The sequence below is a fragment of the Rhinoraja longicauda genome, chromosome 5, assembly GCF_053455715.1.
Source record: "Rhinoraja longicauda isolate Sanriku21f chromosome 5, sRhiLon1.1, whole genome shotgun sequence".
In the NCBI taxonomy this organism is placed as follows: domain Eukaryota; kingdom Metazoa; phylum Chordata; class Chondrichthyes; order Rajiformes; family Arhynchobatidae; genus Rhinoraja; species Rhinoraja longicauda.
The window spans coordinates 52594628-52610631 of record NC_135957.1 but is presented as its reverse complement, the minus strand read 5'-3'; the positions used below and the strand labels follow the sequence as shown (position 1 = coordinate 52610631).

General features: G+C 37.9%; 1 protein-coding gene across 8 annotated transcripts in view; it reads right to left on the bottom strand.

Annotated features, from left to right (window-relative positions):
• ptprk (protein tyrosine phosphatase receptor type K) overlaps positions 1–16004 on the bottom strand; it is a 503565-nt gene that overhangs the window by 62283 nt on the left and 425278 nt on the right. For 3 of the 8 annotated variants that reach the window (XM_078399543.1, XM_078399544.1, XM_078399550.1), the window contains 3 exons: positions 11159–11188; positions 8310–8470; positions 4341–4376 (listed from right to left, as the gene is read on the bottom strand). In XM_078399543.1, coding sequence (XP_078255669.1) covers positions 4341–4376; positions 8310–8470; positions 11159–11188 — 227 coding nt within the window. The remainder of the gene's footprint in view (positions 1–4340; positions 4377–8309; positions 8471–11158; positions 11189–16004) is intronic. The other 5 variants (XM_078399546.1, XM_078399547.1, XM_078399549.1 and 2 more) reach the window with 3 other exon arrangements.

Below are 16004 nucleotides of genomic sequence, written 5' to 3'. Positions count from 1 at the left end.
AACAGCACTGGTCCCTGAGGCACCCCACTCATCGCAGACTCCAGTCTGGAAAACAACCTGCCAGTACCATGCACTGCTTTCTACTATGAAGCCAATTAAGCATCCAGTTAGCCTGGATCCCATGCAATTTAAAAATTCCAGAGTAGCCCACCATGTGGAGCCTTATTTTTAGTTTAGTTTAGTTTAGTTTAGTGTTACAGCATGAAAACAGTCCCTTTGACCCACCACTTCTGCACCATCCAGCGATCACCTATTCACGCCAGTTCTATCCTACTCATTAGGGACAAATTACAGAAGCCAATTAACCTGCAAACGTGCATGTCTTTGGAAAGTCAGAGGAAACCAGAGCACCAAAGGAAAACCCACGCGGTCACAGGGAGAATGTGCAAACTCTGTAAAGACAGCACATGTAGTCAGGATCAAACCCTGGTCTCTGGCACTGTAAGGCGGCAACTCTACTGTTGCGCCACTGTGCGGCCCTGTTACCAAAAGCCTTGCTGAAGTCCATTTAGACATCGTCTGCAGCCCTGCCCTCATCAACCTTCTTGGTTACCTGTTCAAAAAAACTTAATTGAATTCCCGAGGCACAATCGCCCACATACAAAACCATGTGGGCCATCCCTAATCAACTCATCTATTCAAATCCATGTATGTCTTACCCCTCAGAATCCTCCACTAACTTACCTACCACAGATGTTAGGCTTACTAGATACATAGACACATAGACAATAGGTGCAGGAGTAGGCCATTCGGTCCTTCAAGCCAGCACAGCCATTCAATGTGATCATGGTTGATCATCTAAAATCAGTACCCCGTTCCTGCCTTCTCCCCATACCTCTTGATTCCGCTAGCCCTAAGAGCTCTATTTAACTCTCTTTTGAATGCATCCAGTGAATCGGCCTCCACTGCCTTCTGAGGCAGAGAATTCCATAAATTCACAACTCTGTGTAAATATCTTAAGGGAAACATGACTATCTACATGATCACATTTGCTCTACATTCCCCTTTTAGAAACATACTCCAATCTGTAAGGTGTGGTGCTGAAAGGGGAAAGAGACTGCAGCGACAATCAGGTACCATATTTCCCTTGGGAACACCATCTAAAATCGGTCAATGTCTCTCAGTTGCTGTTGACAGAATGTCACATCCAGACAGAGCTCAGCAGATAACCTTCTAGCTCCAAAGGCAGTTTTCATTTTCACTGCTAGATGAGAAAAGAGGCACTGCACTCCATTGCGATCAGACCAAAATGTAATAATCAAAACACCGCAGACTTTGTAAACAAATACCTAATACTCAAGGAGGTGGCTCTAGAAATTGTGGATGCATTGGTGATCATTTTCCAATGTTCTATAGATTCAGGATCAGTTCCTGTGGATTGGACGGAAGCTAATGTTATCCCACTTTTCAAGAAAGGAGGGAGAGAGAAAACGGGAAATTATAGACCAGTTAGTCTGACATCAGTGGTGGGGAAGATGCTGGAGTAAAATATAAAAGACGAAATTGCGGAGCATTTGGATAGCAGTAACAGAATCGTTCCGAGTCAGCATGGATTTACGAAGGGGAAATCGTGCTTGACTAATCTACTGGAATTTTTTGAGGATGTAACTAGGAAAATTGACTGGGGAGAGCCGGTGGATGTGGTGTACCTCGACTTTCAGAAAGCCTTCGACAAGGTCCCACATAGGAGATTGGTGGGCAAAATTAGAGCACATGGTATTGAAGGTAGGGTACTGACATGGATAGAAAGTTGGTTGACAGACAGAAAGCAAAGAGTGGGGATAAATGGGTCCCTTTCAGAATGGCAGGCAGTGACTAGTGGGGTACCGCAAGGCTCGGTGTTGGGACCGCAGCTATTTACAATATACATTAATGACTTGGATGAAGGGATTAAAAGTACCATTAGCAAATTTGCAGATGATACAAAGCTGGGTGGCAGTGCGAACTGTGAGGAAGATGCTATGAGGTTGCAGGGTGACTTGGACAGGTTGTGTGAGTGGGCGGATGCTTGGCAGATGCAGTTTAATGTGGATAAGTGCGAGGTTATCCACTTTGGTGGTAAGAATAGGAAGGCAGATTATTATCTGAATGGTGTCAAGTTAGGAAAAGGGGACGTACAACGTGATCTGGGTGTCCTAGTGCATCAGTCACTGAAAGGAAGCATGCAGGTACAGCAGGCAGTGAAGAAAGCCAATGGAATGTTGGCCTTCATAACAAGAGGTGTTGAGTATAGGAGCAAAGAGGTCCTTCTGCAGTTGTACAGGGCCCTAGTGAGACCGCACCTGGAGTACTGTGGGCAGTTTTGGTCTCCAAATTTGTGGAAGGATATTCTTGCTATTGAGGGCGTGCAGCGTAGGTTTACTAGGTTAATTCCCGGAATGGCGGGACTATCATATGTTGAAAGACTGGAGCGACTAGGCTTGTATACACTGGAATTTAGAAGGATGAGAGGGGATCTTATCGAAACGTATAAGATTATTAAGGGGTTGGACACGTTAGAGGCAGGAAACATGTTCCCAATGTTGGGGGAGTCCAGAACAAGGGGCCATAGTTTAAGAATAAGGGGTAGGCCATTTAGAACAGAGATGAGGAAAAACTTTTTCAGTCAGAGAGTTGTGAATCTGTGGAATTCTCTGCCTCAGAAGGCAGTGGAGGCCAATTCTCTGAATACATTCAAGAGAGAGCTAGATAGAGCTCTTAAGGATAGCGGAGTCAGGGGGTATGGGGAGAAAGCAAGAACGGGGTACTGATTGAGAATGATCAGCCATGATCACATTAAATGGCGGTGCTGGCTCGAAGGGCCGAATGGCATACTCCTGCACCTATTGTCTATTGTCTATATTAATGATCTGGATGATAGAATTAAAAGTAGCACAAGCAAATTTGCAGATGATACGAAGCTAGGTGGCAGTGTGAACTGCCTTTATAACAAGAGGATTTGAATGTTGGAGTAAAGAGGTCGTTCTGCAGTTGTACAGGGCCCTGGTGAGACCATATCTGGAGTATTGTGTGCAGTTTTGGTCTCCTAATTTGAGGAAGAACATTCTTGCTATTGAGGCAGTGCAGCTTAGGTTCATGAGGTTAATCCCCAGGATGGCAGGACTGTCATATGAGGAAAGATTGGAAAGACTGGGCTTGCATTCACTGGAATTTAGAAGGATGAGAGGGGATCTTATAGAAACATATAAAATTCTAAAACGACTGGACAAGCTAGATGCAGGAAAAATGTTCCCAATGTTGGGGGAGTCCAGAACTAGGGGCCACACTCTAAGAATAAAGGGGAGGGCATTTAAAACTGAGATGAGAAAAAACTTTTTCACCCAGAAAGTTGTGAATTTGTGGAATTCTCTGCCACAGAAGGCAGTGGAGGCCAATTCACTGGATGAATTTAAAAGAGAGTTAGATAGAGGTCTAGGGACTAGCAGAATCAAGGGACATGGGGAGAAGGCAGGCACGGGTTACTGATTGTAGATCAACCATGATCACAATGAATGACGGCGCTGGCTCGGTGCTAAATGGCCTCATTTTCTATGTTTCTAAGCACATGGGAATTCTAAACAGCTCCTTAAGCGCCAAAATCATGGGTTCCCTTGTACAATTGGAGTTGCTATTCAAACAGGAAAGGGGAGGGAGGATGAGAAGATGAAAGAAAGGCAGAGAACAAATGCAATCCATTGATTTCCACTTTTTGTAAATGCAGTTTAAGTTTTCATTCACCTCAAGACTCATCCCTCTTCATTGAAACTCAAATGCAAATACATATGCAATGCCAATTTCAGTCTAACATTGGATAGTCAAAGCATATCCAGTGTTTTGTACAGGTTGCACACATCATTGAAAATGTTCACACATTCGGAGATGCTCTTTTTTGGGAAGATCAGTTAATGGAAACGACAAAAACTAAACTGGAATTATCGGTTAATGTGGTTGAAGAAACAGAGCAAAAATTTAAAAATGTAAATGATAAAAGGAAAGCCTAAAAGAATGGCGATATACGTTAGAATTACTAACAGAAACAGTTATTTTTGTGTCTTTTTTAAATCCTCAATGGGATGAGAGATTTTGTTTTGCATTTTAATGACTATATTAGATACCTACATTGTTACAAAAATGGGTCCGCCCAGCTTAATTTCTCTGGCTCAAGATTCACAAATAAAGCAACAACTAATGGATAACTGCAAATACACTTTGTTCCAAATACACTTGATTCCCAACTGAAGAAAACATGTCTTCCTCATTTGTTTACCCACACACCCATGAACAGTTTGTTTACATAACTATTAAGCATGCAAAACACACAAAGGCATGCAACAGTGGAGGATGTAGTGCTTGGTCCTCACCTAACACTGCAGTCGGTACAAGTGGATCATTAGGCACTGTAGGAAAACATATCTCATGAAGAACACATTTACATAAATTATTTTTAAAGCAAATACAGCATATTACTTCAAAGTGCAAAAAGTACAGGAAGGAGAAAAATCAGAGGCCTTTCATTAATTCAAACTAACCAGTCACAAAAACAAGACTTACAACCTTTTCATCTACAGGTCATATAAAGATTTATTCTTTTGTCTATATTCTGATTACATTTTTAAAAATGAGTGCAATAAAGAAAATGCACACATTAACTGAGGCCATGACAGATGGCCAATTTTCTGGATGATTTAGAAACTAGACAGGTAGTCATTACCAGATGAATTAGGCAAGAAATTACTACAGCTGCAATATCATAATCAACTTATGGTGTCAGATTTGATTTTTTTAAACTGTTTGTTAGAATAGACAAGAAATGCAAATTTAGATTTAAATTAATATGTTCCTCTGTATCTCTTTTTAAAAATAGAAAGTTACTAATTTAGTCGTCACATTTTACTTTGTGAATTTTTTCTCCATGGATTAATTCATTTCTTAAATCATGTAAACCTTTATAGATCGGATCATTCCACGATAAATCATGAACATCACCACCTAGTTTTGAAGCGATTGACACCTTTATCATTACCTATAACTGTGTAAATATCCTCACATTTTCTAAATACCTTGAAATGGTAGCCATGTCAAAATGGGCAGTGATAGCCCTGTTAAAACACTAAATATAATAAGAGACTAACCAATCTCTACCCTTGGCCAGAGGATTGAAAACATCCTTAACTGTTTTGGCTGAGGCAAACAAATACACGTGTATGTGCTGATCAAATGACAATATGGTAACATTGAGATAATAATTTTGAAGAAAATAGTGTATCAGAGCTACCAATAAAAAATGCTTTTTCATTATATACAAAAATGTAAAATTACACTTTCGTCAGATATGTTCTATTCTTCCTAATAATTTAATGAACATAAATAATAAAGTCTGTGTTGCATTCGGCTCTATGATTATAGAAGATTCAGCACTTTTTCTGTTTTGTCAATTGTTTCGCATTTATTCCACTACTCAAATGAAAGCAAAAAAAAACTCCCAACTAATAAAAATAATCTTCCAATCATGGAAAGAACATTACCATTTCAAATATTTCTAAATTAAATAATTTGAAAGTAAACAACATTTTAGAATTAAAGTTATTTTTAATCTTTTTTTACATCAACTTTAACCTAATTGACTTTTTTTCCCATTTTCTACAAAGGGTCAAACAGCTGGAACACACCAAATTCTTTAATCAATTTGTGGCTCTTTGTCTGTGACCTTTGTCACAAATTCAGACTATTTGACACGGGCCAGCATCACCACTAATCTTGATTCCATTTTCATTTGACATCTTCACAAACATATTTTCCAATACCCATGAAGAGATTAACAAATTGACTTTGGCTCATTGTGTTTTCCCAAGTCAAGGACACATAGAAAAGTATTGATTTCTAATTTTGGCTTCAGCCTATATCAGTAACTCAGAACTGAATTCATGTTTGTCTTTGTGAACCAGGTAAGAACTTTGTTTGGGAATCTTGAGCAACGTCTTTCATTTAAGGCTAGGTTGCCCTCTAGGCCCGGCAGTTTCTTAGCCATGTATCCCAGGTCAAAAGTTTCAGCAGTGACGTCAATCATGCACTTGATGATGATTGACATCACCGCAAGGTGTCTAGCATTATGTTATACATGTGCATGTACGTGATCAAGAATAGCAATATACATGGGAGCGATATACCATTGATCTTACACCTTAATTCACTGACAGAACAACAATGCTGAGGAAGCCCTACACAATTTGAGACAAAGCAGTCTGGTTGATTAGCAACCGGTCAACACAAAAAAGTTAATTTCTTCCTTTCCAGGTGCACCCCATAAGTGCCATTCCTTCAGGACTGACAATCATGATGTGTGTTGTCATTCTTTCATTCTAAATGGATCAAAACACTACAACTCCTTGCGCATCTTCCTGTTTGCCCACAATGAAAAGCACCATCAGCAAATAACAGCAACAGAAATATTACACTTTTGTCAGTTACAGAAAATGTCATTTCTAGCTTTGATCAAGATGGATGTTTGCAACATAAGGTTAACTTTTCAGTTTAGCTATTACAACATTAACACTTGAATAGAGAAAAGATCAGTTTTCATGAATAAGTCATAATATCATGTCATATTGTTTGGCACTTGCAACAAGTAATTAAAATACTCTAAAGATAGACACAAAATGCTGGAGTAACTTAGCGGGTCATGCAGCATCTCTGGAGAAAAGAATAGGTGGCATTTAGGGTTGAGATACTTCTTCAGTCTTACCTTCAGTCTAAAGAAGGGCCTTAACCCAAAACGCCAAAGATTCCTTTTCTCCAGAGATGCTGGCTGACCCGCTGAGTTACTCCAGCATTTTGTGTCTATCTTCAGTGTAAACCAGCATCTGTAGTTCCTTCCTACCCAAAAATACTCTAGCTGGATTGATGCAGTTTCTACTGTGCTCTGACTTTTGGTTGAGTCATACACAGTGGCTCATTCTGCCTGTTCAGGTGGATGAAAAAGATGCCAATGGTATAACGTTTTTGAAAAAACCTCAGTGTACTGCTGTTTTAGCGTTGATCAACATCATTCTGAGCCAATGCCAGCAGATAAATAGAAACCACGTTATTTAATGCAGTTATCACAAAATGCTGGAGTAACTCAGCAGGCCAGGCAGCATCTTAGAGAGAAGGAATGGGTGACGTTTCGGGTCGAGACCCTTCTTCAGACTGATGGACATTTCGGGTCGAGACCCTTCTTCAGACTGAATTTAATGCAGTGATAGTTATAAAAACATGGCATCTGTATACTAAGTATTGAATTTAACTTGAGGCAGTGATTGTACTTCAGAAAACACTCAGTGGTTGCCTAATCCGATATACTATGACTAAATAATTTCTTAAATTCAATCAATAGGTCATGATTGTCTCGTCAAATCACTTTGACCAGAAATATGGTCTACTTCAGAGTTCATTTACCTTTGATAAACAATGGATTGGATAAATGAGAATTGGCTTTAGTCAACAGGCAGAGTGAGCAGCAGGGTTACTCCAGTTACTGGAGTTCTTGCTTTGCTGGCTGAGTCTGATGCATTGGAGGCTGATACACCCAGTGAGAAGATGAGAATGGTGGGCCCACTGGGGAAGCGATGGGGAGCTCATGCCAGGCAGAGTGCTGGGACCCCTTAAATGCAGACTAGATGCTCTTCGATATGGTCCACGGTTGATTTAAGGTCCTAGGCACCTTCACCCAAGGCTAGAAGGCACTAGCTCTTTCTAGTTTCTAGCTCTACAGAGTAGTTTACAGTTGAGTTCTTGTATTGACATATTCCTGCTGGCCACAGGAAAATTTGTCTACAGAAAAATATTCCCCTGTTCTATTCACCATGCAAACTGCAGCTGCATGAGGGCTGAAGTCCACAATCTTACTGATATTATTGGAATAGTGAAAACTCTGCTCGTCATATTCATGTCATATAACATGTACCTGTACACTCCGGTTTTGACCATTCTTCAGAACCATTTCAGTGGATAAATTAATGAGATATCATCTGCAACCCTGTTTATTTATCATACTACATTGTTTCTCAAAGATTCATACATTTTGGTAAGGTGCATTTCCGAAGTAAGTTTTAATATATTTTCATAATTTTGATTTTCGAAGGAGAAAATAAATCTCCACCATCTATTGTTTTATATAACCCAAAATGTCACCTATCCATGTCATCCACAGATGCTGCCTGAGTTACTCCAGCAATTTGTGGTCTGTTGAAGATTCCAGCATCTGCAGTTCCTTGTTTCACTATCGTTTTATATGCCTTGAACCGATCCCCAATTTAATGTTTTTAGAAATACTGAGCTTATGTAATACTTACATCTCGGACTGAAGTTGTGCGAGTCCATAAATGTGATGGAAAGGGGCTCATCGGCATGAAGCGTGCTTTGATCAGCATAACTCCTGTCCATTGCATTCACCATATGAGTCATCTCTTGCCGAGCATTTCCTACTGCATCCTTGCGCTTCTTCGCAAGCTTACTGCAATCAGCAGAAGACATGTCATCAAATTGTTCAAGTTATTAGCACAATTTTAGTACGACATGCGTTTAGGATTATCAACAGATATTCTTCGTTAATTTATGCATAAATAGTATTCGCATCTTTTACAAAGACTACTTCGAATGACAAATGCCCGATAAAATTCGCTCTCGCGCTGCTTTATAACATTAGGGCCCATTCACTGTTGATAATTGATAAAACAATTCTTTACAAACAATCTTTTAAACTTAATTTGCAAATAAATGGTCACTGGTGAGAGCAAACTCTAATATAATTATTATAAATCCATAGCTACAGGAATACATAAAAAATTACCAAAGCTATGAACAGCAGACTACTTAGCCAATCGAACTTGTTCTACCATTCAATCAGACCAGATTTTATATGTGCCTCAACACCTAATATACATTACATTTTTAAAGATAAACTATTGTATTTTTCCCCACTCTTGATAGGAATATGGGAAAAATTTAAATTTGTCCTGTACAAATGCCAGAACAGAATTTAGTTTTAATAATTTAGTTTGTGTTGTGCTTCTGGGGAATTTTTAGAATACGATGTACTGTGGTGAAATGTCAGCTTAGTTTTATTTTGAAAGTCGAAGATCTTTAACTTTGAAACTGTGAAGAATTGAATCAGTTCTGTCTAATGTGTTTGCATTTCAACACTCAATTTGCTTCCAATGTAATACATTGATATGCAAATTAAAGCTTCAATAAATCATTTAAAATGAAGTTTAACATTATATTTTGTGATTATGGACTACCATTGATCCATCTTCACACAAAGCAAAAAAAGTGCTGACTATAATTTCAGCACATAGTCAATTTACAACACTGGTTTTGATTTTATTCTTCATTTGATTTTGATTAGGTATGAGTAGGAATTTTATTTTGATTCCAGATGATGTCCGACTGTGCCCAACACTGATCTGATTAATGGAGGAAGATATTTGATTACAGAATGATAAATGCATATTTATAAACAAGTTAACTCGCTTGGATAAGATGAGCCTGCTGTGTTAATATACAGATAATATTATTAACATGAATTGATAAGATTATTTCAGACAATGACAGAGCCCCATATGAATTATTTTGCAATTGTTAATTATTTTACAATTGTTAATAGATTATATTTCTTCAATTCTTAAAAAAATTGATCAATTGCTTTTGTATCTGTAACTCATGTGTCATAACCAAGGTACTAAAATACTGCTAATTGGATATACATTGCCCAGAATAAACATAAATTGTAGTTCTCAAACTTTACAATTTTGTTTTGTACTTTATATTTAGCATGCACGAGTTGTCAAGGGTAAAAGGCCAAATTTATAAGCTTTGACAAAAATTCTGAAAATAATTCAAATGTGTCAAGGTTTCAAATGAAAATTTATATCAGGCAACTTAAAACTGTTCAAACTCCTGACAGTCTCTCTGTATGATTTCAGAGAACATGTGGCATCTTTCAAGCCAAGTACTTTCTATGCATCCTCTCATGATAAATGAAAAGCAATTTAGAAACTATTTGATATTGAATAAACCACAGCCAGTTGTCATTATTTATCAAAACAAAACTCATTTCAATGGAAAAACTGAAGCACATATACAAGCCAGTGGTGCAAGCATTCCAATGGTGAGGGATGGGGATGAAAATCGTTTGATGCAATGACACTGTGCAACTAATCATGCTTTGCTGAATTCAACCTTACTTTATAACCAATTAATATTTTATATTACAGATTATTGCAACAAAGTGCATCTTTATTTTTCGCTCTGCTCACCATTTAAATTTTTTATTTAGGACAAGATGGCATCCCCAAAGCCCAATTATTTTTGGTTATCTTTAGATTTAGATTCTTTTGAGTAACAACATTAACATAGACCTTTGCCATATTGAATAACCAGGTTTATGAGGCAAATGTTCTCTCTCATTAACCTGCAAAATGCATCCAATACATCAGTACATTAAAGTGCAGCTTTGAAAATAAGCACTTTTTTGTGGTGCATATTGTAAACATGGAGCATGTCATGACAATACTTGGAGTCGTCATTGTCTCCTTTAGATGCCATTAATCTGTAAAAGCAGCTTTTTGCGATGGAGTACAAGAAGCCTTTTGCAATTTTATGTGCATAAAAAAATTAATGTAGATTATAGTTATAGTACATCAACTAACTTCATTCAGGTGTTTGTTATACTGTCGAGAATTAGATCCTACAAATATTAGATGCGTTGGATAATAACTTATTAAAATAAAATTTAAGCTAAGCTTCAATATTAATTTAATGCTCCACATTCATATTAGAAAAGCATAAATTTATTACTAAACTGAGAACAGAAAAAACAAAAGCAGAGGTAGGCCAGTCAGCCCCTCATACCAACTCTGCGACACAATGAGATCAGGGCTGTTCTTTTACCTTTTGCGCAATTTCCCTGCACTAGTTCCATATTCTTTGATTCCCTAATATTTTTTACTTTATTTATTAAAATGTTCTGCAAATTTCAAATTTTAAATTAAAACTACAAAGTCAATGTAAAAGGAGTTTTGTGTTTTAACTTTACCAGTGGATTCTTGGATTTGTAAGAGGATTATGTCAAAACTTATCATTTGCACCCCATACCACCCTTTACCTTTAAAATAATAACTTGCTTCTATTGTCTACTTACAGGTAATAAGAATAAGAATAGTAGCTCCTCCTGGCAAGCAAATCAGACAGTGAAGAAAGAATTATTGGTGAATAAAGTGTGGAATCAGTTATAATCAACAAAGCAAATGCTAGCTGGATTTAGATACTGATCAACTTCTGTTAGCATTTTCATGCAAAAATTAATTTTACATTCCATGCAATCATGTGCTGGCAAATAAAATAGAAACAATGTGTACAGAATGACAGTGGACAATTATGCTCCAGATGTTGTTCATTGAACAAAATAAGTGAATAATTAAAATTGATTACACATTTCTTGCATGCACTGTACCATAAGTCAGAATTGCTCATTTTCTTCAATATGTATTTGAAAATAATAACTTCCATTCTATTCAGGTATTTTGCAGAAATATCAGATCAATATAATAATAAACATTCCAGATATTCAATCAAAATTGGAACCATTTTAGCCACATCAATTTATTACAAATGATAAAAGGGCAATGCCAATGATCTGTGGATTAACTTGAAATCAATTGCTGGCTAATGATTTTTATTCAAATTACATTTTCTGAACAAACAGCTATTCCTCTCCTTAATTAACCTGGCACCAGTTTTGATTAATTACATATCATTATAACCCACCCAACAAATTCAAATTACAATTTGCTATCCTGGAAATTTAACAATTCTCTTCTGGTTCTGTTGGGTTTTACTAGTACATAACTCTTTAATAAATTGCTTATTCAGTAAAGATGCTGTTTAGATTTCTTGCCAAAATATCTTGTTCTGACTCTAACCAGGAGTACTGATTAAAGTTTTCTGTTGGTTTATTAACACATCAATATCTTCAGTGCCTTGGTAGATTACATACAATCAGCAGGAACTGTGTGCATAAACTCTCATATTGGCAACTGTGGCACAAATGGTTTGAAGAAATAATCAGATGCAATTGATTTTCCCATATAGTGAAAAGACGTGTGGGGACAACAGACTTTTAAATTGCTGAGGGTATTTTTGGAATCATATTTCTTCAGGAAGTTAAAGCATGAATAGATTACAGGAATACAGTAGATAGTGTATGCATAGATTTCCAAGAGATGTTGATGAAGTGCTTCTTGAAATATTGAAAATATAAAAGCACATATCAGTAAAGATAATATGGCCATCCGCCAAGGGGAATGTCCAGTGGATAAATAGTAAATGTATTTTGAAGTAATAGATTGAGACTTTTTAATTGATGTTAGAGAACATTAAAGAAGGCTCTGTGAAATTTATCACCAGGGGAAAGAATTATACCAAACCACAAAGCCCTTAAATGAGACCCTAGAGAATGCATAACATGCATTACAAGCACTTACAATCCAGCTAGAAATGAAAAGTTGATATTTTCCAGTTATGTGCACACAACTAGAATCAGGGATGAATCTGATGCCTCTTTGGGGAGTTAACATTACTTGCAGATAGCTTCACGGGTTTAAAGGATATGCTCATTAGTAATCGGATCAATAGAGGAGACAGCCTATCGTTAACAGCCACTGCACAAGGTATATAGAAGCACCCAAAAGTCAAGCCACAATATTGGATGGCCAGTAGGTACATGTGGTGAAGTGAAAGAGAGAAGGTAGAAAAAGAGAAATAGCTGTTGAGATTCTTTAGAAGTTCCAAGAATTAATTCCAAACAGTGGCAATAAAGGGGACATTTTCTGGTTGGCTGCCAGTGACTAGCAGAGTTGCGCAGGAGTTGGTGCTGGGACCGCTACTCTTCACTTTGTATTTTAATGATTTGGATGAGGGGACTCAAGGCTTTGTGGCCAAGCTTGCAGATGATACGAAAATAGGTGGAGGGGCAGGTAGTGTAGAGAAAACAGGGACCCTGCTGAAGGACTTGGACAGGTTGGGAGAGTGGGCAGAGAATTGTCAGATGGAATATAGTGTAGCAAAGTGTGGAGACATGCATTTTGGTAGTAGAAATAAAGGCATAGACTATTCTTTAAATTGGGAGAGAATCCAGAAATCGGAGGTGTAAAGGGACTTGGGAGTGCCGGTGCAGGATTCCTAAAAAGTTAATTTGCAAGTCGAATCGGTAGTAAGGAAGGCAAATGCAGTGATAGTATTTATTTCAAGAGGGTTAGGATACAAAAACAGGAATGTAATTCTGAGGCTCTATAAGGTGTTGGTCAGGCCGCATTTGGAGTATTGTGAGCAATTTTGGGCACAATATCTGAGGAAGGATGTGCTGGGTCTGGAGAGGGGCCAGAGGAGATTGGAGAGGATGTTTCCACTAGTGGGTGAGTCTAGGATTAAAGGTCATAGCTTCATAATTAAAGAACATTCTTTTCGGAAGGAGATGCGGAGGAATCTCTATAATCAGAGGGTGGTGAATCAGTGGAATTCTTTGCCAAAGAAGGATGTGGAGGCCAAGTCAATTAATATTTTTAAGGCAGAGACAGATAGATTTGATTAGTATGGGTGTCAGGGGTTATGCGGAGAAGGCAGGAGAATGGGGTAAGGAGGGAGAAATAGATCAGCCATGATTGAATGGTGGAGCAGATCTGATGGGCTGAATGGCCTAATTCTGCTCCGAGCACTTATGACCATTGTGGAGGGTAACATGAGTTTGGAGAAAAAGTTTGCAAGTTTTGGATTGGAAAGTATTATCTAAAAATGGTGCACCAAGGTTCATGGAGCAGATAATATCAGCGAAACAGTGACAGACTGGATCAGATTCAACATGTCTGATCGCAGATTAGTTCAGTCTTTCAGAAGAAATATCCATGAAATTCATCAACACCAAGGGGAACAAGCAACATTTCTATGTGAACAGTGAGCAATATGTAACATCTTCCTTATACAAACTGTCAATATCAATACCATGCCCAAAGTTTAGTTTAGATATACAGCGCGGAAACAGGCCCTTCGGCCCACCGAGTCCGCGCCGACCAGCAATCACTGCACACTAGGGGGTATGGGGAGAAAGCAGGAACGGGGTACTGATTGAGAATGATCAGCCATGATCACATTGAATGGCTGTGCTGGCTCGAAGGGCTGAATGGCCTCCTCCTGCACCTATTGTCTATTATCTATTGTCTAACACTATCCTACACACACTGGGGACAATTTACAATTTTACCAAGCCAATTAGCCTTCAAACCTGTATGTCTTTGGAGTGTGGGAGGAAACCTGAGTACCCAGAGAAAACCCATGCAGGTCGCGGGGAGAACGGACAAACTCCACACAGACAGCACGCATCGTCAGTTTCAACAATAATTTGTAAGGACAGCTTGCTGTTCCTCTATTCTCTCTTTTGGTGAAAATTCAATTTTTCTTCTAATCTCTAATTTCCAGGGCACATTCTACACACTATCTTAAATAAAGACATAATGTATGTCAGTCTTCTGAATTTATACCTCTGCGATTTCTTCTTTGGATTTGTTTACATGTAATCCATTTGGGCACTGAGTTTTATTGAATTATTATTTTTTAAAAATTTTAAATGCACTCACTGCTCAACTCATCATCATCCAATGTCATGCCCACCTGATCTATTATTTATATCCATCCCAACTCTTTATTACTGTCATGACTATCAAACTATTTATGTTCACGGATCATCTAATTTCATGCTTTTGTTTTACTTTCCTTATGACTTTCTTGTTAACTTCTTTCTGAATATCACATTTTATTTATCACGCTCTCCTTTGCTGTCTATATCCTGAATCCTACTCTCTTTCCATTCTCTCTCGTTTCTTTGGCTTTGTTCATCCATAGACTTTCATTGGTGCTATAGACAATAGGTGCAGGAGTAGGCCATTCGGCCCTTCGAGCCAGCACCACCATTCAATGTGATCATGGCTGATCATTCGCAATCAGTACCCCGATCCTGCCTTCTCCCCATACCCCCTGACTCCGCTATCCTTAAGAGCTCTATCTAGCTCTCTCTTGAAAGCATCCAGAGAATTGGCCTCCACTGCCTTCTGAGGCAGAGAATTCCACAGATTTACAACTCTCTGACTGAAAAAGTTTTTCCTCATCTCCGTTCTAAATGGCCTACCCCTTATTCTTAAACTGTGGCCCCTGGTTCTGGACTCCCCCAACATTGTTTCCTTTTTTTTTTGCTGTTTTTGTTTCCTTTTAGAAAAATATAGTTTTCCTACACTTAGTTCACAAAATTTTAAATCTTTCATATTGATACCTATATTGTTGTTTGCCAATATTGTTGCTGCTCAAAATTAATATTTCTTTAATTTATGAATCTGGTTTTCATCACAGTTACATCCTTCTCTATTATAAGCTTGGTGTCTCTTTATAATCCAGATGTTTCCCTTAATTTAATTATCTTACCGTTATAGTTCATTTTCCATTGTTCGATCCAATAGTGAACTGACCATTATTGAGTTACATGGAATATGGGATTATAAAGAAAGAAAGATGCCCTGTATACATTTAAAAAACTCCATTCTCTTACTTCTTCAATCTGTGTCTTTGGTTCATTTAATTGGGGTGCATGAAATCCCTGACTTTTCCATTAAAAAAAAATAATTTCCCTAATTTGTTTGCACATTTTTTCCTCCACCTCTCATTTGTGCAGATAAATTTAATAGTGTTTGATCCCTTGTCCATTGTCTTATTCTATATGGATTATTTTCTGGTATTTATTGCTGGTAGATCCCATTTTGTCACTGCCATTGTTACTCCAAATAACTACTGCTCCTCCACTTTCCAATTTTACCTGTCTTATCTGTTAACATTTATACCCTACTGTGGCCATTCAAAGCAGCCCAATTGTCCATACAAAAACGGGCGCTTGAGCACAACAGCTTCACATCTTTAGTGAAAGATAAGAGCATTCAAAATCAATCTAG